Source organism: Lingula anatina, chromosome 2 (genome assembly GCF_051362555.1).
Source record: "Lingula anatina isolate TDL-2025a chromosome 2, LinAna3.0, whole genome shotgun sequence".
NCBI classification, from domain to species: domain Eukaryota; kingdom Metazoa; phylum Brachiopoda; class Lingulata; order Lingulida; family Lingulidae; genus Lingula; species Lingula anatina.
Genome location: NC_141768.1, coordinates 26,233,625 through 26,255,689, shown reverse-complemented (window position 1 = coordinate 26,255,689; position 22,065 = coordinate 26,233,625). Strand labels below are relative to the sequence as shown.

At 35.1% G+C, this 22,065-nt stretch overlaps 4 protein-coding genes across 6 annotated transcripts in view; 2 read left to right on the top strand and 2 right to left on the bottom strand.

The window, feature by feature from the left end:
- Nucleotides 1-1,447, bottom strand: part of LOC106167824 (uncharacterized) — a 35,940-nt gene extending 34,493 nt beyond the window's left edge. The window contains exons 1-2 of the transcript XR_015332673.1: nucleotides 1,330-1,447; nucleotides 809-848 (exon numbers count right to left, since the gene is read on the bottom strand). The gene's annotated coding sequence lies outside the window, so the exon portion shown is untranslated. The remainder of the gene's footprint in view (nucleotides 1-808; nucleotides 849-1,329) is intronic.
- Nucleotides 1,448-1,601: 154 nt separating this feature from the next.
- On the top strand, nucleotides 1,602-10,184 carry LOC106158859 (uncharacterized). Of its 2 annotated transcripts, none has more exons than XM_013534970.2 (11): nucleotides 1,602-1,725; nucleotides 2,548-2,684; nucleotides 2,925-3,008; nucleotides 3,455-3,534; nucleotides 4,411-4,434; nucleotides 4,715-4,972; nucleotides 5,299-5,334; nucleotides 7,860-7,907; nucleotides 8,729-8,761; nucleotides 9,162-9,408; nucleotides 9,646-10,184. In XM_013534970.2, the coding sequence occupies exons 2-10, from the start codon at nucleotides 2,556-2,558 to the stop codon at nucleotides 9,370-9,372; spliced, it is 903 nt and encodes a 300-aa protein (XP_013390424.1). In that variant the 5' UTR covers nucleotides 1,602-1,725; nucleotides 2,548-2,555; the 3' UTR covers nucleotides 9,373-9,408; nucleotides 9,646-10,184. The 2 variants fall into 2 exon arrangements, with proteins under 2 accessions (XP_013390424.1, XP_086859312.1); XM_087003186.1 differs by lacking the exon at nucleotides 1,602-1,725 and adding an exon at nucleotides 1,767-1,909.
- Nucleotides 9,976-16,047, bottom strand: LOC106158861 (small ribosomal subunit protein uS10m). 2 transcript variants are annotated; one of them, XM_013534971.2, is made up of 7 exons: nucleotides 15,751-16,047; nucleotides 14,762-14,823; nucleotides 13,805-14,186; nucleotides 13,465-13,592; nucleotides 13,131-13,239; nucleotides 11,856-11,945; nucleotides 9,976-10,498 (listed from the first exon to the last, which is right to left on the bottom strand). In XM_013534971.2, the coding sequence occupies exons 1-7, from the start codon at nucleotides 15,820-15,822 to the stop codon at nucleotides 10,448-10,450; spliced, it is 894 nt and encodes a 297-aa protein (XP_013390425.2). In that variant the 5' UTR covers nucleotides 15,823-16,047; the 3' UTR covers nucleotides 9,976-10,447. The 2 variants fall into 2 exon arrangements, with proteins under 2 accessions (XP_013390425.2, XP_086859313.1); XM_087003187.1 differs by lacking the exon at nucleotides 15,751-16,047 and adding an exon at nucleotides 14,975-14,997.
- Nucleotides 16,048-17,134: 1,087 nt separating this feature from the next.
- Nucleotides 17,135-21,424, top strand: LOC106158854 (dynein axonemal light chain 1). The gene is made up of 10 exons (XM_013534965.2): nucleotides 17,135-17,277; nucleotides 17,385-17,423; nucleotides 18,263-18,372; nucleotides 18,914-18,969; nucleotides 19,149-19,204; nucleotides 19,732-19,821; nucleotides 20,033-20,086; nucleotides 20,295-20,331; nucleotides 20,572-20,658; nucleotides 20,810-21,424. The coding sequence occupies exons 1-10, from the start codon at nucleotides 17,275-17,277 to the stop codon at nucleotides 20,848-20,850; spliced, it is 573 nt and encodes a 190-aa protein (XP_013390419.1). The 5' UTR covers nucleotides 17,135-17,274; the 3' UTR covers nucleotides 20,851-21,424.
- Nucleotides 21,425-22,065: the final 641 nt, after the last annotated feature.

Below are 22,065 nucleotides of genomic sequence, written 5' to 3'. Positions count from 1 at the left end.
TAGAGCCTAAATGGCGTCATTCGCGGTGTTTAATGAAATATTCACGTTTCAGTAGGCCTACTAATTCGATCACTTTTTATTGACATATGTGCATGAACCAGTACCCATGTTTAATTAGACCAGGGAATTATATCGTAGACAAGGGGCGGATCCAGGATTATTAGAAGGGGGGGGGGGGGGGGTTAGGAATGACATGCTGCAGATGAAAGCCAACCTTTGCCCCCCCCCCCCCCCCCTCCTCTTGGCGTGAGGTTCGGGGCCCGTGGTGGATCCTATATTGTCAGGAAATACACGCTTTAATTGCCCATTCTGCCCTTTCCCTATTTCTCCAGGAATCTGCAATATCTAGGCCCCTACCATCAGCTTATATAGGCCTACCTTACAGTTTCTACCGTGTCTAGCAGAATCACGTTAGTGCTCTGAAGAGTGTAAGCCTACATATACTGGGGCGGATCCAGAAATATTTGATGGGGGGGGTCCGTTTTTTTTAGGAATAAAAGGCCTTGGAAACGAAGCCAACCCGGCCTCGCCCTCCTTGGCGTGGGGTTCGAAGCCCACCGCAGGGCCACGACAAATTTTGGTGTTTTAGAGGGCTAACAGTGCCATTTGTTACGGTTTAGAAGCGTCTTAGGCCTATTTGCGTAGCCTAGGCCTACTTGTAGATGAAGGCCTAGGGATAATAACTCTTCATATAAGATTCAAAATTCCACAAGAAATACAATGTAAACAACATAATAAAAATATAATAAATTCCATTTTACCACCAAAACAGCGGTTATCGCAATTATTCTGAAATATGTAGGCCTACCTGCTATCGGACCGCGTGGGCCTTCATAGATGTCTACCCTCTGTAATAAAGAATAAAAACAAACACACTTTAAAAAAAGAAAAAAGAAGTCGACTAACTCTTAATGTCAGAACGGATTCATAAACCATTGGTTAGAATGGGAACATGATCGTTTACCCCAAGGAAAATCCGTTTTACAGCACGTTTCCCGCCAAAGAGATGAGTTGTGATATCACTTTAATTATTAATTCTCAGTTTACACGTTCTCTTGGATAAAAGTATAATGGGAAAAAATTTGGCAAATTTTAACTTAGACAACCACATATCCGTTTAGCAGCAGGCTAATGATAATTCGAAGCATCCATGGTTAATTTTTACTGTTGTCTTGGCTGCACGCCTTATCGAGGGTGAAAGTCAGTTGGAAAGACAATATAACTATTCCAATTGGCACATGACTAAAAATATTGCAAAAATTTTCCTGCTGAAAAGTGAAATCGTCTGTATAACCGACTGGGAAATGCTCTGTGTCACCGTTTGTTTACCTATCCCCAAATCCCTGGAAAGAGAAACCGCGCCACCCTTTGTTATACAGTGCTTCACGAAGGCCCCGGATGACTCATGATTCACGTGACTGGTAGATTGAAAGGTCTTACTTGATAAATATATTTTTATTTGTGTGTCAGTAAAGCCAGTCAACCTTGCATTATGTTTACAAATTAAGATTAAAATAAATCGTAATAAATGTAAAAATATATCATCAGATATAATGGAAAAAAGTTAAAGATGATTTTGTTTATCATTCATTTGTTGATAGTAAGTCGTACTTGACCTTCAAAGCCGCGTGGTCCGCCATTTTAGCTAGGTGCGCAAAACCGACCGGTGCCTTTGGTGTACGCGAATCGATTACTAAGATAAAAAGAGAGGAGCATATGATCAAGGTAATACTTTGTGATTTATAGCATTAGTAGTAACAGCAGTCAGAATCTGATAATCAAACCATCTTCTGTTTTGCTAATATTTGGTATCGGCTATTGTCATTTGAGGTCAGGGTGAATAGTGATCATTGTTCAGGTGGCACGATTTCTTGATAGTATCCGATTAACAAGTCTAGTTTGTTTGTTTGTAAGTAATCATATTGGTAGCATTATTTTACTAAAACCTCTGGAAATATTTAGTGAGAAAAATGATTAAAGGGGAGTATAATGTAAACGAACGCCGTTTCAACACCAGCACTCTAGGCAGTGGCAATGTTGCTATTGTTATGTTAGAGCATGTGTACGTGACATAGGTTCAAGAGTCAGTTCCGTCTTACATTGAATCAAACATTTGTTTACCTATGCCTTTTGGCGTAGTGCTCCTCTTGGAGGATGTTTTAAAATCAATACATCTTAAGGTAAAACAGGTGATGTCTTATCAGTATGGCAGCTTGAGTCTTTGTCTTTTGGCTTAAAATAGAATTCTTTTTGGGGTTATATCAGAAATACTATTTTGCTATTAAAATGTATCATTCCGTCAATTTTTAGGTTTTAATGCAGGTGATTTGGCCATAAATGGGTTTATTGCATGTGTGCCCTTGTGTAGGGTTTCTGATTAATTTGTTCTCAATCTCTGCATTGATGTTTGCCAGTCAAAGGACTTGTATCAAGGGAAAAGGATTGGCCTGCTACATAATGATATGTAGACTTAGTAACCCTATATATAGACTGTATAAACCGATTGTGTTCATGACTGACTCTTCACTTTGGCTATTTCAATTTCAGAACCAAAGATGACTGTGTCTACGAAGATATTTGTGGGAAACCTACCAGACACATGTAAGCGGGGAGAACTGCAAGCCATGTTTGAAAAGTTTGGAACTGTCACAGAGTGTGATATCATCAGGAACTATGGGTTTGTGGTAAGAAAAGAATTTTCAAAATATTGTAAAATTGAAGAACTGAAGCATGCTGTTCTTTCTCTCAGTTCTTTAGCTTAGAGGCAAAAGAAGGATCAAAATCAGTTATCAAATATTTCAAAACAGTTACATTATTCTTTAGAAGAAATATTGTTTTTATTGGGCTTCTGTTGAAATGGCTCTTGTATATAGAACTTCTATTCCTAATGATGTTTCCTATGGCGATTTTTTAACTTTTTGTAGCACTTTGCTGATGGAGAAGAAGCAAAAACTGCTGTGGAAAATTTGAATAACACCCCTTTCCAAGGAGTCAACATCAAAGTAGAGGTACAACATTTTCTGTTTGAGAAAGGAACCTGCATAAGGTTTTTGGCACATGGGTTTGGGCCTGGAATTCATTCCTGTACAGTATTAGTTGTAAAAACCTTCATGTCATCTCGTGCAACATTGTGGACTAATCGTGTTATTGAGTCTCTGTTTGATTCCTGTTGTGAAAATATATAGAAAAATTCAAATTGTGTTTTTCCGATGTGCGTGCGTGTGAAAAAATCTAAACGGCACGAGTCATGATCTTCGTGGGCATAAATGTTAACTCTTGAAATTTTGCCTCTAGCATTTCGCTTATAGCTTACATATCGTGGTTTAATTGACATCTAAGTTTTGTCCACATTTAACAGTGGCCATCGTAGGCTAATGCGTGAATTAATGACTCTGAATCATTGCAGTCTTCGCTGGTAGCATCAACGTATGTCGTGATCTGATTGGCATTTCAGCTTTCTCACAGTAAAGTTCGTCAGAAACCTGGAATGGGAGGGAAGGGCGAGTGCTATAGATGCGGACGAGACGGTCATTGGTAAGTTGAAGGAGTCCGAACTCCTCGTGCAGCCATTTACATAATCGCGTGACTTTGGTCGCGTAAAAGCACTGCGTTGTTTATTTCTTATAGCATTTGTTTCATGGACGTGATGTACATGCCATTTTTCTGAATAATGGATAAATTTTATCATTGAGAAAAGTCTGTGTACATCATTAAGTGAATGCACCAATGTTAAGAATTTCTTTCTAGAAAAGTTGACGTCAAGAAATTTGATTGATGACCTGGACGAATCGAGAGTCTATTAATATTCGAAATCTTAAGTGATTGGCGCTTCGTCCGTGAATGCTGTTTGGAAGATGTGATCGGAATTTTTGACATTGATGACATAAAAAAACCCTGATCAGTCTGTTATAATCCTCTTATGTTGAGCTATTGTTATTTGTTGAAATTTCTTTACTAAAACTATTATTTTTCATAATGAGAGTGGTCATATGATGTTAAGTTGTAAATTGCTTATGAGAACTTTCTTCAGCATTCACAGTTGCTTGCAATGTAAACATTTATTATATTAAATATTGGACTGTTGCATTCTTTTCTTTTTTCCTACAATCCCTTCATTAATATATGACACACTCTCATTCTAATTGACATAGGTTCTTTTGCATGTTCTTTCACCTTTTTTAAAGCATCCATACTATTCATTTGATACATAAAGAAGTTGCTTGTAGAAATATTAAAATATCGATTGTCTGCGTGCAGTACTGTTTGTGCAGGCTTAAAAGAATGGCCACTTTTGGCAAAGGAAATTTGAGATTAAAACTAATTGTTGTACAGTTCAAAATTATTTTGGGTGCAGGTTGTTATTGATTATAAAAATATTGGTGAAATAAATGTATTTTTCTGTTTTTCTAGGTCAAAAGACTGTCCTAGAGGAGGGTGAGTAATTTGAAAAATGCTTGAATAAAAAGAATGTATTGGTTAAATTTTTTGTAATTAAAACATTTCAGAGCATAATGCCACCTAGAGGGTAGTTAACTTATTTCCTATGCAAAATGCATATCTGTATAAATTGATCTAATAATTTCCAATGCAGAAGAGTTAAAACTTTTTATTTTGTAGTTATCTCCTGGCAATAAAATGCCTCTCCTAAAGTTTTTTTTCAGGTAAAATAGGCCGTTTAGTTGTGCTGTAAGGAAATTTTCTTATTATCTATCAGGTCGCAAGGTCGGCGTGGAGGAGGGCGGGGTGGAGGAGATAGGCGTTTTGGGGGACCCCCTGCCAGGGAACCATATGGCAGAGAACCATACCCCAGGGACCCATACCCAGACCCTTACTATAGAGATTACCCCCCTCCACATGGAGACAGATACAGACCATATGACCCATATGAAAGGAGACGACCTCTGCCTCCCCCTCCCAGAGACTACTACAGAGACCCATATGCCAGGCCCCCACCTGAGTACTATGGGAGAAGGTATCACCACTTTTTTTCTGTCTCAATAAAAAAATCTTTCTCTAATCAAGCCAAACTAATGGCTGGTTGTAAGGGCAATAAAGTCATAATTTAAAAGAGATTTTTGTGTGTTGGTTGTTTAAGTTCAATCATTCATTCTGACGGGTGCATGCATTGGAGAAAAACATGCAACATTTAGATTGCATCAATTCTTTTCTTTGGGATTTTCTGGTCAATAAAACCCATCCCATTTCATGCATTTCTAATATAATAATTCTTAAGATCAACAGGAATATTTCATATGGTATATATCTAATGTCTAAATCTATTTTTTTCTGTTCTTTCAGGGCTGATCCCTATTATGACGCTTATTATGACAGAAGGTAAGGAGATTGGTGCACTTGTCATTAATACAATGTTTCAACAAGAGACAACGGTTCCTGGTTTTCTCTTGTTTAAAACTTGTTTTAATGCTTTAAGCACTGCCTAAGTCTGATGTATTTTGATACGACAACTTTTTGAAATCTCCAAACCCGATCTTGTATCCTCCAGTGGGTGTGCACTTGCCGTTTCGCGAATCTGATCAATCGTGCCGAGTATGTGTTATACAATGGAAAAACTTACGGAAGTTTTATTTTTCGCGGACATGCTGGTGATCGGTCAACATGGATGATTTTCTGGACAGATTTCCTCGCGATATACTACTACAGTATATGAAAACTGCGGAACATGTCGTGCTTGGTTGTGCCATCCAAAAGAGCAAATATTTCGGGGTAGATTTTGTGATGACTCCAGGATGTTCCATTACCCAAATCAATTTATGGAGCATTTTAGTTGTCAGATTCGTAATTAATATGATCTGAATGTGTAAAAACTAATGCAAAAGATATGAAGTTTAAGCACATTGTTCCTTTAAGATCACAAAGTGATTTTGTATTTCTCTCTCACACTCTCAGACAACAGCCACCATCATTTTAGAAGAGCGCGGCCAGAACTAAGTTGATGGACTTCCGTGGTGTGTGCGCGACAAGGAGCCTTTTGTTACAAGATTTCTCAAAGTAGACAATAACATGTAAAGGTCCTAAAGGAATTTGTACAGAGAATCTTATATAAAAGGGGGAAAAAGGAAATGAAACTGAAGAGATTTTCTTTTCTTGTTGGAGGCAACAAATGTGTTTTAGAGTGGCGGTTGTGCATGGATTGAATCTGCAGTGAGGACTCGCAACTCCAGCAAGTGTTGTTTGTCAACTTTAAACAGACTCATTACAATCCAACTTAAGTAATGCCAACAGTGTTGGTTGCCATGGAATTCCTTGTACAAAATAAACATTTTTGTTTTTAATGTAAAGGAAAGGATTATGTAGTTGACATGTATTATATCAAGATGGTAGCACTTTTAGAAAATTAGTAAGGAATTTGTATGTTGTGTTCTTTTAATAGATATAGCCAAATTAAATTTGTTTGCTATGAAATACAACATCTATGTTTTTGTTTTGTAAATTTTAAATTGCTATTCTGCTAAAATGTGACTTTACTGATTTTCACCAATTGTAAATCATTGCACCTAATTAATTTTTTAGCTGTGATATTGATTTAAAACAAATAGTAAATATGAAGTACTTACCCTTGAGTGCACTCTGCTAAGATTTTAAAAATGATTTTTCTACATTCTTTTTCCTGATGCCACAGTATCAATTCCCAAATGAGTTTCATACTATAATATATAAAATGTAAGAATCCTCTTTGGATCTAGAAAAAAATATTCATGTTCAACAATCTTCCTTAGGCTTTCATTATTGGAAATACAAGAATTATCATTCTAAAAATACAACTTTAAATTTTTTTTTGTATTCTTAATAAAATGCAGTCCTAAATGATTTTCTCTTGTTCAAAGTACTTAATTTAAGTCGCTAAGACCAAACTTGCTTCAGAACTGTAGTGAAAATACAGTTGATAAACAACAAGGTCAACAGCACACGGAAACATAAATTAGTTACATGAAAAAGTGGGGATTAGCTTTAAGTTAACAATCTGGGAAAACTTTACACCTAATTAAATTTTTTTAATCTGTTCTTTTAATTCCTAATAAAGCAGTTTCACAATTTTATCACGTAATTCACAGTAATTGAATGACTGGAAAGAGAAGTCAGACTTATTACATGTGTGCTTGTGCTGCTGTAGTTAAGCACAAATTGTCCAGACTATCGGTAAAACTGAACTTCATTTAATCATATTGTACAATCTACCTGGTTATATGATGGAATTTTATGTGGGATATTTAAGGATATTAAAAAAGTATAAATTACAGAATGTCACAATATACAATATTTACTTCAGTCAATTCAATTATTATCCCAACTTGTTTTCTAGATCTTTCAAGCTGTGCATGAATGTTATTGAATTTCCATTTTTTTACACGCTCACTGGAGCAAAAAAAAAAAAAAAAAATTTAACATGACACATTTAACTCCTTGTAAGGTAATCTATCACAAACCATAACTTTGTATAAAAAAAACTTTGACAATCGCATGCGTCCTTTGCATTTTCTTTTTGCATGAGGCTGGTAATGTATTTAGAATACACCTTTCACTTAAGACAGAATTGGAAGGTTTTAAAGAGCGAACGCCCCAAGTTTCAATCAGAAAATTTAAGTCATTTAATCGCGAAAATGGCAAATGTGCATATAAAATGAAAAATCTGATAACTTAATAATAAATCTAGTTATGGACTGGCTTGTCTGACATTTTCATTCTTATAAATGTGATAACTTAAAAAATAAGACTTAAGATATTTGTTATATGAGAAATTCCATTTGATAAATATTTTGAGTCTTACATTTAAAATAACATATACATGGAAACATAACATTGGCGAAAAATACTCTTTATTTTGTATATTGATTTTGTAGACCTCCACCCCCATATTTAACAGAGCCAGACTACGAATATGAAAGGAGGTGAGTTCATATCTGAAACCATATCATCTACATTTTTCTTTTCTTTTTTTTTTTTTTTTCAAAAGTAGCTTCTGTAACTGGTTAATCGGTGTTCCATATTTCACTTATGGTGTCCTTCACTTCAATAGATATCATTTGTTTAATAGAGCCCTCTTCAACGCCCTTAAAATGCCTGTTGTTTTGTGTTACCTAGAAAAGTGCATCTTGAATTCAATTTGTAGCTTTGAAAAGTAATTGAAATTTCTATCAGCCATCAAAAAGGCTTGTATTCCATCATCTTTGTCTTTGAAAAGTTTTTGAACCTTACCCCAAAGCAATGTCATAAAAAAATTATATCAAATTTGTTTTTACCTGAATGTAGACAGTAATGAGCAGAAGGGGGGGGGGGGGTATCATTTGAATTATGTTCTTTTTATGTTTCATCATCATTGTGTTCAAATGCAAAGATAAGAATATTAATTGTCTTTTTTGTTTTGTTTATATTCTTACAAATGACATTCTTTAAAAGTCCTTAAGTTTGTTTTGCTTCTCTGGCTGCATTCTTAGATTAATGCAATTCTTATTAATAGAGTACTAGTTTTGCATATTTTAGAATGCTTTAAACAAAAAAGCCACATTTTATGCAATGCCCCCCCCCCCCCTCCCCTTAAAAAATTATTTTCTGTGTACAAATAAAGGATCAAATACAAATGAAATTTTGTTCTGCTTCTATTAAAAGGTCAGGTGCATGATAGGTACAACTCTTTTCTGTGTAGTTATTTCTTTCACTTCAAAGAAAAGAAAGCTTTGTAAGAATTAATTTTTTTTTTTACTGGTTTCAGGCCTCCAGTGAGAGCTGGCATTGAGAGATTGAGGTAAGGTTACATTGTGCAGCAATATAAGATTGTTCCACAAGTAGATTGTCATTTAAATTTTTGTCATGTGAAAACAATTCTGCCAAATCATAAAGTTAAGCAACTTGCAGGCACAGGGGAAGCCATTAGTGCAAAATGCCCTGTGAAACATAGTTTGATAGTGCTGGTTACTTTTTATGTAATTTGTTTTCATGGCAAACCCAGCCAAATCCCATCATATATTTTCAAATAGCATAACTTTAATTTCAAAACTGATTATGTGGTTTATTTGATTTATCCTTTCACATTTGGATACTATTACTAGAGTCATATAAGAACTAGTATTGATTAATATGCTTTACAGGGAATCTACGCTTGCTTCATATGTAACTTTAAATATGCCTTTACAATTTGATTGCAGACCAGTAGAAAGGCAGCCCGACCCTTTTCAAGAGCAGTATCAGGAACCAGACCCATTGGCTGGAGCCTCAGGAGCTGTGGTAGCAGGCCTAAGGTCTCTTTTAGCTTCTGCACAAAACCCCAGAGTTTCATATGGAGAGAATGAAATGAGACGAGGGGCCCCTGGGGGTGGGGCAGAGCCCATCTGGTTTGAAGACATAAATCTTAGATAGTAAAGCCAGCGACAGGGAATAACAGTGTGGTTTTTGGTAAGTTTGTGCGGCCATTATATATATACATGGCCAGCAAGAGGGATTTCTCATTTATTATCATGAACTAGATTAAGTACATTATTTACTCTGTCAAGTTAAAAAGAGTTTTAATACAATTGAATAAATTTTATTATGTAGAATTGTCTGGGAGGATGTATGACTGTTATATCTGTTATTTCAGAGATAATAATACGAAGAATTTGATTGAGGACAACTTTTACCTTTCCATTTCAGTTATAAACTGGAGAAATATGTACACTGGATTACCTGCGAGCTCAACAATCGTTCCTGTTAGGACATGTCTTGCTAAAGAACTTCAGTGAGCATGTTGAAAGGAAAAAAATTGCAACAAAGTAGGGAGCACCGATTCCGTGCCAGAAATTAAGTAACATCAAGGATGGTGTAAAAAAAAAAGTATTATGAACTGCTACTTAGTCCTTTTACTTTATATTTTTCCCTAACAGTTGCAAACTTTGTTTTTATTTTATGTATATAAAGGACAAATCACTGCATCTGTGAATATAAATTGTGACATGAGGGAGGTAAGGAGTTCAGAGGTCCTGCTTCTTTTTGCTTCAAGTCTCAATCCACATTGATGGCATAGTAGTACAACTGAACTGATCATTTCCTGAAAGTGAAGGATTTTTCTTTTGCTGGGTAACATGCACCATAAACAATTTTGATGAGGAAAAATCTTGTGACCAAGAAGATCCAAGGAAGACTGATTTCATTTTGTATCAATTTCTTTAATAAATTTCTTTATTGAAAATGTCTATACTTCACTTGTGTCCTCCAAAAAATGGTAGAAAGATAAATTGAATCAACTGAAAAGAAATTAGATCATCAGGATTGAAACCTTGATAAAACGAGGGTCATTATGCATGTAACTGTGCTATTGTATAATACATTTTCACTGTACCAAATGCAAAAAAAAAAAAGAAATTTATCCTTTATTTTTAGAAGATCTTTCTCATAGACCTACGTCCATTTTTTAGTAAGAACTTGGGTAATAGGCTTCGGAACATGTCCTTAAGAATCAACTTTCCATGGTCTGTGAAATTTCTTCTGGTAGCTTTGCCACCTGATGCTATAAGAGAAAAAGAATACATGTTTTATGAGACTTTTCTTAATTTTCATTATTTTTTGGAGGGGGGGGGGGATGTTATTAATATCATCTAAACACTACTTGATTCAATGAAACTGAGACGTTCTTTAAGAACTACTTTAGGCGGCCATTTCCTGGCTAACAGTATATTTTAGATATAAAGTAAAATCATACACATCATTGGAGAAGAATATACTTCATTATTTCCACTGGTTTTGTAAACTTCTTGACATTTAAGAGAGTCGGACTGAGTGTTCCAAGTTAAACTTGTTATCACTTGCAAGGTGCATAAAAAATTAAAGAGCCATAGGCCTCATCTCCAATGAAGCAATCATTCTACACAGATCGATTCAACTCAGCGGAGACTTGCTGAATGCAATCAGATTAACAGGCCTCCCTTTGAAGTTAAGTACAATACAGAGAAGCTGGTCATTATACAAGTATGTTGGACATAAGTAGGTGAGCACAGGTATCAAACTACTGCGCATGCGCGAAAAGTACTCTGTTTGAAATTATAAACAAAAGGTGAAATTGATAAAGCCTGCCAGTGTTTACCGTCTGGTTATTTGATTTAATTTGCTTTCTGGTGTTGTTTTGAGAAATCATATTAGAAATATTTTGTTGATTGTATGTTTTAAAAAGCAAATCCATCGGACTTTCCTGATTAACATTCATTTTGCCGTCATTGTAAGGGGGATTCCCTTCGCATTTACAGTGTTATATGTGGCCCCAAGGGTATTTTCCACCCCTCCCCCACTCTTGATTAATAAAATTCTTCATCGGGCAGATTGAAAATTATATTGCAAAATACATTAAAAATCGTAAGAAGGTTAATTGCAGATAATGCTGTAAGGATATTCTTATTGGGGGGCAAACTCGGTCAATATAAAATTTTTTACTTCGTCTTACGATTTTGGAGCGCCTGTTCTAATTTTTGAAAGCGAGGCAATGAAACCAAACAATACGATACAATTTGTAATCTTGTAAAAATGGATATTTTTTAATAGAGGTCATAGCTGGGCGTACATCAAAAGGCGACTCGTTTATCATTGTGATATTTAATAATAATCAATATAAAAGATACGATATAATAGATTCTTGTAGACGGCCTATTTACAAGCTTTATTGATTTTTTTTAGTATTTGGAGATAAAAAACACAAAAGTTGTCTGGTTTCATATCGAGGCACCCTGTTTCGTTCATGTGCTAAGTAGGTGTGCACATCTGACTGCATCAAACGAGAGTTCCCATGGAGTTGGATCGATCTACGTAAAACAATAGTTCTAATGGGAATCAGCCCAGAGACAATTTTTTTACGGAATGTTTTTTTTTTTTTTTACCTTGGTGACCCTCATGGCAATTCCTTCTGGTATATTCCTCTGGATGTACTCTAAATACGTATCAGTAGTGCTTCCAGTTACACGCTGGAGCTGGAAGGAGAATAAATTTCCATATGCTGATTTAATAATCGAAATTACTTGGTAAATTTAAAGTAAAATAAAAATACAGTTCAGCAGTTATCGGGTGAACAAATGTATCAGACAGCGACAACATGTGATTAGAATACGCAGACACACTTGGTTGTGTCTGGATATATATACATAGATAACCATTCGGTTTAAGACTTTCAATACATTCTTACTGTTTCTGTCCTTATTATCTAGATGAACCACCCAAACTGTAGTATTTAGAAATATTCACTAAAAAGAAAAATAAGTGCTCTTGGCTTTGAGAAATACTGATCATGTTTTTCTTTATGTGATGGATATGAGGATTGTTCATAGTGTTATAGACCTTGTCCTCAGTTCATAGATGAGCAATTTTGTTGTGGTTACGACATGGATTCATTCCCAATGACACTATCAGTCTACATAAATCGGTTCAACTCCCAGGGGACTCTTGCTGAATGCTATCAGATTAACTGAATGACAAGCTGCCTCCTGGTGTTCCAAATACTTTTCAACTAACTGGCCATCCAGGCCACCGGAGTCTGAGAATTTACTGGCCAGAACCAAAATTCACTGGTCAAGTAAATAAATAAATAAAATAAAAAATAAAAGAGAGAGAGAAAAAAAATTAAAACATTGAGATTAAACAGGCTATGTATCTATTACAAATATGAACCGAAGTATGGTATTTTCAAAATGTTATACAGAAAATGACTTCAACATTGAGTCTGAACATTTATAAAGCGAATTGGAGTACATGTTATAGCATGTTACTGGTTGGGCTAGTTACTGACCGTATATCGGTCCTATTGTTACAGGCACTGGGAGCTGTCCAGTGGTTAATGTCACAGATAGGTGTTGAGAAGAATACAGGAAAAGTAGTGATTATACAAGTACATTGGAAACAGAAAAGGCGTGTTACAGTAATCTGTTAAACTGATTGCATTCATCAAGTCCCCATGAAGCTGGATCAATGTACATAGACTGGCAGTGTCATTGGGAGTGAGCCCTACCATTTCTTATAGGACTAGAAAAACCCATATAGACTTTTATTTTAATCCACATGCAAGTGAGGCCTTTGTAAATCTAAGAGTTGTGCAGCTTTTCTACTTCAAATTTCTGCATGACCCTCATAAATCTCTGCTCAATGCTCCTCTTTCATCTTACCTCTACAACATGGAAATGTGTCCTCATTTCATACTGTCTTCGGTGTTTTTTATGTACAAATGCAGATTTCAGCAGAGTCATCCTCTCAATCACTCTTGGGGGATTCCACCTGTAAAGAGAACATAAAATAATTAAACACATCGCATCTTGAGGGGAAACAAAGGAAAAATAAACAGCATTAAATACTACAGAAACAATTTCAGAATTTTGTATAGATAGATGTTTCAAACACCAGTTGCACATGCATCTTAAATTTGTTTCTCTTCGTAACGTAGGTTCAAATTTATCAGGAGCAAAGAGGATAAAGCTTTAAATGGATAATTTAATGTCTTACATTCGAATTTGAATATCCAGTCTTTCTGCAACAGTCTTCATGACAGCAGCATAAGTTTTAAGTACCCTTTTATCATGGCCTTTGATTTCCACAGCAACTTTTCTGTACAACACATCCGGTTCATTGTGCTTTGAAAAAAAAAAGTGTTCATTTCTAACAATATGTTCAAAGAAGCATAAACTGATGTATGATTTTTCGACAATCAAAAATTAAACTTTGTGATTTCAGAGAACTTTGACATGCAGAAACTGTGTGGCACTTTAAGATGACAAGTACAATATCAGGATACACATAACAATTTATATTAGTCAGGCTTACAGCATGGGCCAAAACTGCCTACCTTTAAAGATTCTTCTCGGTCTTCTTCACCTATAGATAAAGTTTCTGTATCCGCAGTAAAGTCCATCTCTTGTTTCATTTCTTCACAGACAGTCTCTCCTAAAGACTGGCTAACTTCATCTGAAACTGCTTCAGTTTTTAACTCTCGGGTTTCTAAATTCTCCATCTGATCATGTGCTGCTGCTTCTTGAAAGTTTGTTTGTTGTGTTTCTGAGAGTTCAGGTTCGGTTGTATCAGAAATACCATCATGTCTCTCAGAGTTCTCTTGTGAGCCATTATTTTCTGATGTAGGCTCTGCTCCAGGTGGATCTCTGGACTCTGTTGTATCTGTACTATAATGTCTACAGCTACAAATGCTTTGGTGCACCATCGGGAATCTCTGCCTAAAGGAAAGATAACTGTTTAGATGGAGAATTTTTTTTAGCATTAATAAATCACATGTTGAGTTTTGTTAATTTCTTTGGAATCATACATGATTATTTCCACAATTCAATATTCTTTCCAATCAGAAAACCTGAAAACCTAAAAACAATGCATTTTGCAATGTGCACTTCAGACTTTAACACTTCAGAATTTAAATGGTAATTCTGATATAAAACAATGTACATAGAAACTATTGTTATATAAGCATGACAGGAAACTTTTGCCAAAATTGAGGATGTGTCAGACTGCTACCACCAGCATTTATTTATAATTGCGGATGCATTAGAACAGGATTATTGATGTAATTTCCATTGATGATAAATCTGATGGCAGCTGGGCAAGCAACTCACACATACCGACAGAATTTTGTGGGAAAAACAGTTGAGAAGTGACATTTGACACTGCTTTTGGTCAGAATTTTGAGACTGAAGAAGACTGAAATAAGTCAAAAATTGAAAATGTTAATATGCTTTTATTTGTTTCAGCAGCAGTGTGTTATTATTGTTTATTCAAACATTTAAATCACATAACCTACCTTTTTATCTTCAGAGTGTGTTCAACTTGGTTGATCCTTACAGCACACATCTGCAAGATGCTCTGCAATTTTAAATAAAAATAATAAATTGAATATAAATATCAAATGATGTTATGAAAATAAAAAGATCTAACATCAAGTAGCAAGTTTAATCAAGGGAAACTTCATTGATAAACACCCAGAGTGTGTCACTAGAATGCCAATGGATCTTACCTCAGCCCTATTACAAGATATAGACAGGTTCCCATCCCTAGATCGATCTAACAGGATCGGTCCATCTCCACGGGGTTTCTCGATAAATTGCTTCCAGCTTAAGTGACTTAGATGTCAGGCACGCCTGCTAAAGTTGCTAAACGATAGTTAATTACCCCCTACCTGGTTTTTGTCTGTTTATAACGGGTGTATGGTTTTATGACAGTCAAACTGGTTGATAGACAGATGAATTTAAGGAAAGTGATACCTCTGTTGATGGGAAAACTGGTTGGCTTCACAGTAATGTGCGTGTTGAGGAGATGAGATCTAAAACATAAATTTGAGAGCTGCCGCACTGCAGCTGGTTCGGCAACCGGTTTTCATTTCCAACTTTTTGAGGCCTTTGCTTTCCTGCGTTAGCACAGACAGTACATATCAGAATCGTCAATAGGAGTGCTAACGCATGAATTTTCGTGCTAGTGCTACCCCTCCCCCACTCCACACTGCATTGCTACCAAAAAGTTGTGGGCAGAACCCACACAAACTTCTCAATTTGAAAATCCCAGAGTTACTTTTTCTGTCCTTCTTGATGAGAACGGCAACGATGTCTAAGATGTCAAAACATGGCTCAAATGAATTAAGATTAGAGACGACCGATTTAATTAGAGAGGGGTAAATAACAGATTCAATTATAATTTAATGATATCTACTTTTGAAATCATTATTAACATAAACAAGCAAGTGCACATTTTCTGATCCTGGCACATGAAACTATAAGATAACTTGACGAAACATACCTTCTCAAACCATGCAGTACCGAAAATTCGTGAAATCCTTGTGCAAGCTCGTGGTAATATGGTAGCCGCCATTTTATTAGTTTTCCGCTAGAGGGCACTCAGGGCACAAATAAATCGTTTGAAGGTTACAAACCACTATTAAAAATCCCATTCACTTCTATTGTAACGTTTAATTCTATTAAAAATACTTTCCATGCTTCAACAATCACAATACTTCAGGTTTAAATACTTCTACTCCAGGCCTAAACAATATTAAAAAATCAGGGTCCATAATGGCATAGCCTTCCAGTGACCCGTAAGGTGCTGCCGCTAGTCGGCCAAAATAAGCACTAAAATGCAGTAGGGCATGTAAAACTGGCCCCAGGCAGTAATATTTCACCCTGATATGAAAAATAACAAATCAAATGAAAGGCAAATGAACAAATTTATTTCTAAAATTTATTTTAAAAATTTCAAATGATCCAAAATTGAAAAATAACCTCATTTTTCTTTTATCGTTTGAAGGTTACAAACCACTATTAAAAATCCCATTCACTTCTATTGTAACGTTTAATTCTATTAAAAATACTTTCCATGCTTCAACAAACACAACACTTCAGGTTTAAATACTTCTACTCAAGGCCTAAACAATATTAAAAAATCAGGGTCCATAATGGCATAGCCTTCCAGTGACCCGTAAGGTGCTGCCGCTAGTCGGCCAAAATAAGCACTAAAATGCAGCAGGGCATGTAAAACTGGCCCCAGGCAGTAATATTTCACCCTGATATGAAAAATAACAAATCAAATGAAAGGCAAATGAACAAATTTATTTCTAAAATTTATTTTAAAAATTTCAAATGATCCAAAATAGAAAAATAACCTCATTTTTCTTTTATATGCAAATCTTCTTGCTTCAAACTTACTAAACAAGGAAGGCCGGAAGTGCCGTATAACCTGAACATCACACCAATTAAAGATTAATCATGTTTAAAAAAAAATTAAGTTAGAGTATAATAATAAAAAAGGATTTTTTAAAATGTTTTGTTTCAATTAATGATATGAGAACCTTGCATTTAAAGATTAACGTCATTTAAATGCTACGTCCTTTTTCAAAAAGCACTTGTTGATGACATAATCTGGACGTTAGCTGTATCAATTCGCAATTTGAGGTAGAATGACGAGCAGGGCCAAATAATGTGGAGTTTGTATCATTTGTAGCTCCTACAATCATTACAGTGCCGAGAAGCTTGTGCCTTTGGCTGGAATCCAAATCGGGTCATGTCGGCTGATTCCGTATCCAAGGGAGAAGAAACATACGCGCCTGGTTTGGGAAAATGTCACCTCTTGATGATATGACCATTATATGCTACCATGCATTGAATTCCTAAATAATGTATCTATATATGTATAATCTATGACACCGAAAATAATGACGATTTAAAACTAATTCGTCATTAATATTGCGACTTACGGAAATGTCCGAAGATTTCCGAATGCCAAAAGCCGAATCACTTGATTACTAGCATTCATAGCAACCAGTCCAAGATGGTGGGTGATTTTACTTGATAAATATGTCAGATATTGAAACTGTCTTCACCTATTTGTTTTAACAGCAATCATGAATGTTTTGTAATTTTTATTATTTTATTTTGCAGTCGAAAGGAACAACGATAAAAGAAGCTCTTCAGAAATTTGTAAGTATTGAAATTAGCTATTTCAAATATATATAACAACGTTAACGTTTGAGTAGACATAGAATCTGCAGTCTGTTCGCCGTGACGAGACAGCCCTGTGTTTGTAAGTTCATTCCATTGAATAACGTGGAACTGGATTTTCTAAGCCTTCGCTACTGCAGTTATAGCCTAGTGCACTATTTCTTATTATGAAAAAACACAACTAAAATATGAAATATATCTGTTGAAATCTGATCAAATATCTCAGATGGTACATATGCATCTGAAGACATTCCTTTAAGTTGTTGGCTGGCAAATTAAGTCTGGGCCCTACCACAAAACTTCACTGCCCCCCCTCCCAACTTAGTGTGTAAATCTAATGTATGGAATTCACAGAATCAAGTCTTAACCCTCGGTAGATCCTGCATGCTTGAAAACCCTACTTGTAGTGCTGAGTCAATATGCAGATAGGCCGTTTTCTCATGGTACTTAATTTCAGTTTGGCCAAGCACTGGCATTGACACAATGTCTTAGCATCAGAGTAAGCAGTGCTTGAACACAAAATATCTTTATGTGGACAAAAAATTCAGTGTTGACCCCAGCATCAATCAAAACAAGTCTGTTTACATCATGTCTGCATTGCAAAGCTGGAATTTTCGTAAATGCTCATTCATGTTTAACAAGTTTAGAGCCTATATATACATCTGGCATTACAGGGTTCTTCAGGCATGGTGAAGTAACCAAGGGGTTTAGACCTAATTCTGTGGATTCCATACATTGGGTTTAGTTGAGGGTTCCATTTTAGGTCATCAGATATTGAACTGAAAAGAAGTCTTCATAAAAAGAATTTTTTTTTTCAGGAAGAGAAAAAGGGGGAGAAAGCCGCAGAGGCTGTTAATGTCGATCTTTATGCACAGATCCCACCAATAGAGAAAATGGATGCATCTCTTTCCACATTGGCCTGTTGCGAGTAAGTATAGTTGGTTTGTTGAGGAAATTTTGCAGGATATAACATAACAAACACATTTACAAGTTGATTTAATAGATGCACGTGAATTTACATTTGCTTTTGTAGCGTACACGTAGACTGTTCTTGACAAACGACCTTGATTGCAGTCTGTACTTACTGCTGGAGCACATGGAATTTTTACTTAATTAATTTTATAAAGATCATGCTACAACAGTTTTTTTTTCAACTGGGATGCCTCATATAATCTGGGTACATCTTGTTACTTGCTGGTAGATGGTAGATGACAAATGTTTGAAGGACTTCAAAAGTCTGCTGCTCTTCCCTTAAGATAAAAGCATTTGAAATTACTTACTTATCTTACCACTGGCAGGTGCATAAGTTCATTATTTGTGACCCTAATGTTAAGAATAATATCCAAATCAGAAACTTTTGAAATCTTACTTTTCACCATTTAATTTGAATTAACTATGTTGTAAATTCTTACCCATGTAATAATGAAAAAATTAGAATAAGTTGTAAAGGATAATTTTTTCTTTTTCAGAAAATTGTCATTATCAACAAATAACATTGAGAAGATAGCAAATCTAAATGGGTTGAGTAAGTAAGATGGAGTGGCTACTGATTTATGTTGGGAAATTGAAATAAAGTTCAGATGCAGAGCCATTTTTAACATAAAAAAATGTATGTCACAGACAAGATTGAAATCTATAGGCAGATTTGAAAATTGGATGCTTAATTAACAATTATATATCAGAACATTTCCCTTTTTTTTGCAGAAAATTTGAAAATTTTATCATTGGGTCGCAACAACATCAAGAGTTTGACTGGTCTGGTAAAGTATCATTTTATTTATTAGTTAGATATGTTATAAGGCCAATATTTGGCAAAATTATTAGTTAGATATGTTATAAGGCCAATATTTGGCAAAATAACTCCTCCCCCTCTCCCATTTCTTTTATGTGAAATATTAATTTGAATGATCACCAATTTATATATTAGGGCTATTAAAATAAACACTTTCAGAGCCATGCCCCTTTCTTTTGGTTTATTCAACACCCTATGTGTCGGCCAAATGTTAATGTGGCATTACCTTTTTTACCCCAAAACTGTTACGTTACATTATTACTCGGATTTGTAAAATTTGCCTCAATGTATTTTTGATACAACAGCATTAGGTCATAACATGACAATATTTCTGCACTATCAAAATGGATGAGGAAAAAAAGACTTCTTTTTGCTTAATGCTATTAAAGCATATATTAATTTAAGATGTGCTTTTTTTAGCATATTTACAATATTCATAATAAAGAAGCAGTTAGGTAGGACTGAAATCTTAACCACAATTTCTTGAACAATTAGGAGGCAGTTGGGGACACACTTGAGGAGCTATGGATCTCATACAACTTCATAGAAAAATTGAAGGGAATCAATGTCTTGAAAAAACTGAAGGTAGGATCAAAAGACATTTGGAATACAGAAGAATTTTTTTTAAAAATCATAATCATATTAAATATGTTTATATATAAATTAAGTGTGGGACAGAATTGACATACTTTTTTTAATAATTACATGTTGAAGTATAATAGATATTGACAATGCATTTCTATTCAGGTTGTTTTGACAATAATTTTTTGATGATTCACTGTATTTTTTTTTTCAGATTTTGTACATGTCTAATAATTCAGTTAAAGCATGGGATGAATTTCAAAAGCTGGTAATTTTTCGTTCATTTTGTAAAAATACCAAATCACTATCTTCATTTAGGCAAAAATTTGTCTTCATTATAGTAGAACTTAAAAAGCGGTGTGTTAAGCATATATCTATGTTCAGATCTTCATTAGTAATAATAATTGTAAAGTGTAAAGTAATTAAGGTATATTTTCTTTTATTTATTTGACAATCAATATTCATTTTTATTACAGAATGATCTTCCACTTCTGGTTGATTTGGTTTTTGTTGGTAAGTTTAACATGGCAAATGTTTAATGAAAATATTAAACAAAATGGAGCTTAAGGGTTTGTATTGTTTTATGTCTAGTAAAATAATTTTCCATAACTTTTCCAGAGTGATACAGTTAATTTTTTAACATAAAACAGTTACCTGAGCATTGTGTGGCTCTTAATTATCATTTTTCAACATAAATCAGATATCTGTCAATATTTGTCAAGTAACTGGATGTTAAACTTATTCTTGACACAGGCAACCCCCTTGAAGAAACAGCTACAGCAGCTGGTAATTATAGAGACCAAGTATCGGCCAAGTTATTAAAACTCAAGAAACTGGACGGTAAGTTAAATTTAATATGAAAATAGTGAAAATTTAATAAGGGGTTTTGATAAGTTATAGAGGCCTATATTTGGCAGATAAATTGAGGGGGAGGTGGGGGGGGGGGTGCTGCCAATTTTTTCTTCTTAAAATGAGTTTTATTCCTTTTTAGGAGTCCCAGTGATCAGAGAGGAGAAGGAGGAGGAGGATTAACCCACAAACTTTCAGCCAAGGAGGGTTATTTAAAATATTTAAATTTCCCCCAGTGCCACCAGAATAGTTGTAGAACATCTGTATAAAATTGTTCTATATTCCTTGTATGGGTGTGCAGTAAAAGAGAAGGCATTTTCCAACTAGGACTCCACTCGATCTGCTTCATTATTCGGTGGTCTTGTGAAATAACAGCAGTTTGGGCCTTAGGACAGATTGACCTGTGTGCACTATCAGTTATTAATAAACTATAGTGCACTTCATCCCAATGTGCTGTGAAATATACAGCACTGAGATATATGGTTAGTTAAACGGTGTTATTTGTTCCATGCCTTGTTCTCTCACTGTCACTTAGCATACAAAGCAATGTGTGGCAAAAACACGATTTCCAGCCTAAACCAAAAGAACAAAAAGACTAGACATTTTTTTTTTTTTTTTTTTTTTTTTTTTGCTGTACAGTGTATATATATTTCATGATATCATTGTAAATGCATGTATCTATGTGTTTGTTTGAGTGTATAAAAGATTGAGCAAAAATGAAATAAATAGAAAACATCTTTTTAATTTTTCATATAAAGATTTCTATATTTTTCTAGATAGTATATGGGACTGTGGCTTTATGCAATGCATTAGAAAATTAGCCATCTAACAATAAAGTTTCAAAGATCATAATCCCAATAAACATCTGGATGCACCAATACTCTTCATGCTGTGATCTGGCCCCAGTTTCACAAAAAAAAAAAAAAAAAAAAAATTGTCAGTTCCCTGGCCTACAATGTAGTTGACTAAGATTTCCATGAGAGTGCTGTTACACTGCTCCTGATACCCATGTGCCCATGTGAACATGTACCCTTGGTAATTGAGTTCTTAGCCAGGGAACCTGACTTATGTTTTTCTGTGAAACCACAGCCTGCGCTTTCTTGCTGGAAAGCATCGCTATTTGTGACTGCATGCAAATACTTAGGCTAGTTTTTGCCACGAGCCAACCTCATCCCAATTAACTTTCTGCATGCCCAATCGTTCAGTTGTAGCTAAGTTTTTTCTCTAATGTAAACATGGTGAGTCCTTATGTACTTTTAATTCAAATCTCAGCAAAAAATGGTAAAGGATTTGTGAGGCATTGAGACTCCACGGCTGAGTCGCACCAAAAGTCTTCAATTACACCCGTCATCTAACTTTGGCTCTTGGAAAAAGCCTCCTCAGGCTGTGATAACAAGG

Coding starts and splice junctions, on each gene's coding strand:
- LOC106158861 (XM_013534971.2), bottom strand. CDS start 15,822: ATGGCGGCTACCATATTACCACGAGCTTGCACAAGGATTTCACGAATT. Junction 14,824..15,750: donor GTACTGCATGGTTTGAGAAG/GTATGTTTCGTC, acceptor TTAAAATTGCAG/AGCATCTTGCAGATGTGTGC. Junction 13,593..13,804: donor ACCGAGAAGAATCTTTAAAG/GTAGGCAGTTTT, acceptor TTTTTTTCAAAG/CACAATGAACCGGATGTGTT.
- LOC106158854 (XM_013534965.2), top strand. Junction 17,424..18,262: donor AAGAAGCTCTTCAGAAATTT/GTAAGTATTGAA, acceptor TTTTTTTTTCAG/GAAGAGAAAAAGGGGGAGAA. Junction 20,087..20,294: donor GGGATGAATTTCAAAAGCTG/GTAATTTTTCGT, acceptor TTTTTATTACAG/AATGATCTTCCACTTCTGGT.
- LOC106158859 (XM_013534970.2), top strand. CDS start 2,556: ATGACTGTGTCTACGAAGATATTTGTGGGAAACCTACCAGACACATGT. Junction 3,009..3,454: donor GAGTCAACATCAAAGTAGAG/GTACAACATTTT, acceptor TTGGCATTTCAG/CTTTCTCACAGTAAAGTTCG. Junction 4,435..4,714: donor AAAGACTGTCCTAGAGGAGG/GTGAGTAATTTG, acceptor ATTATCTATCAG/GTCGCAAGGTCGGCGTGGAG.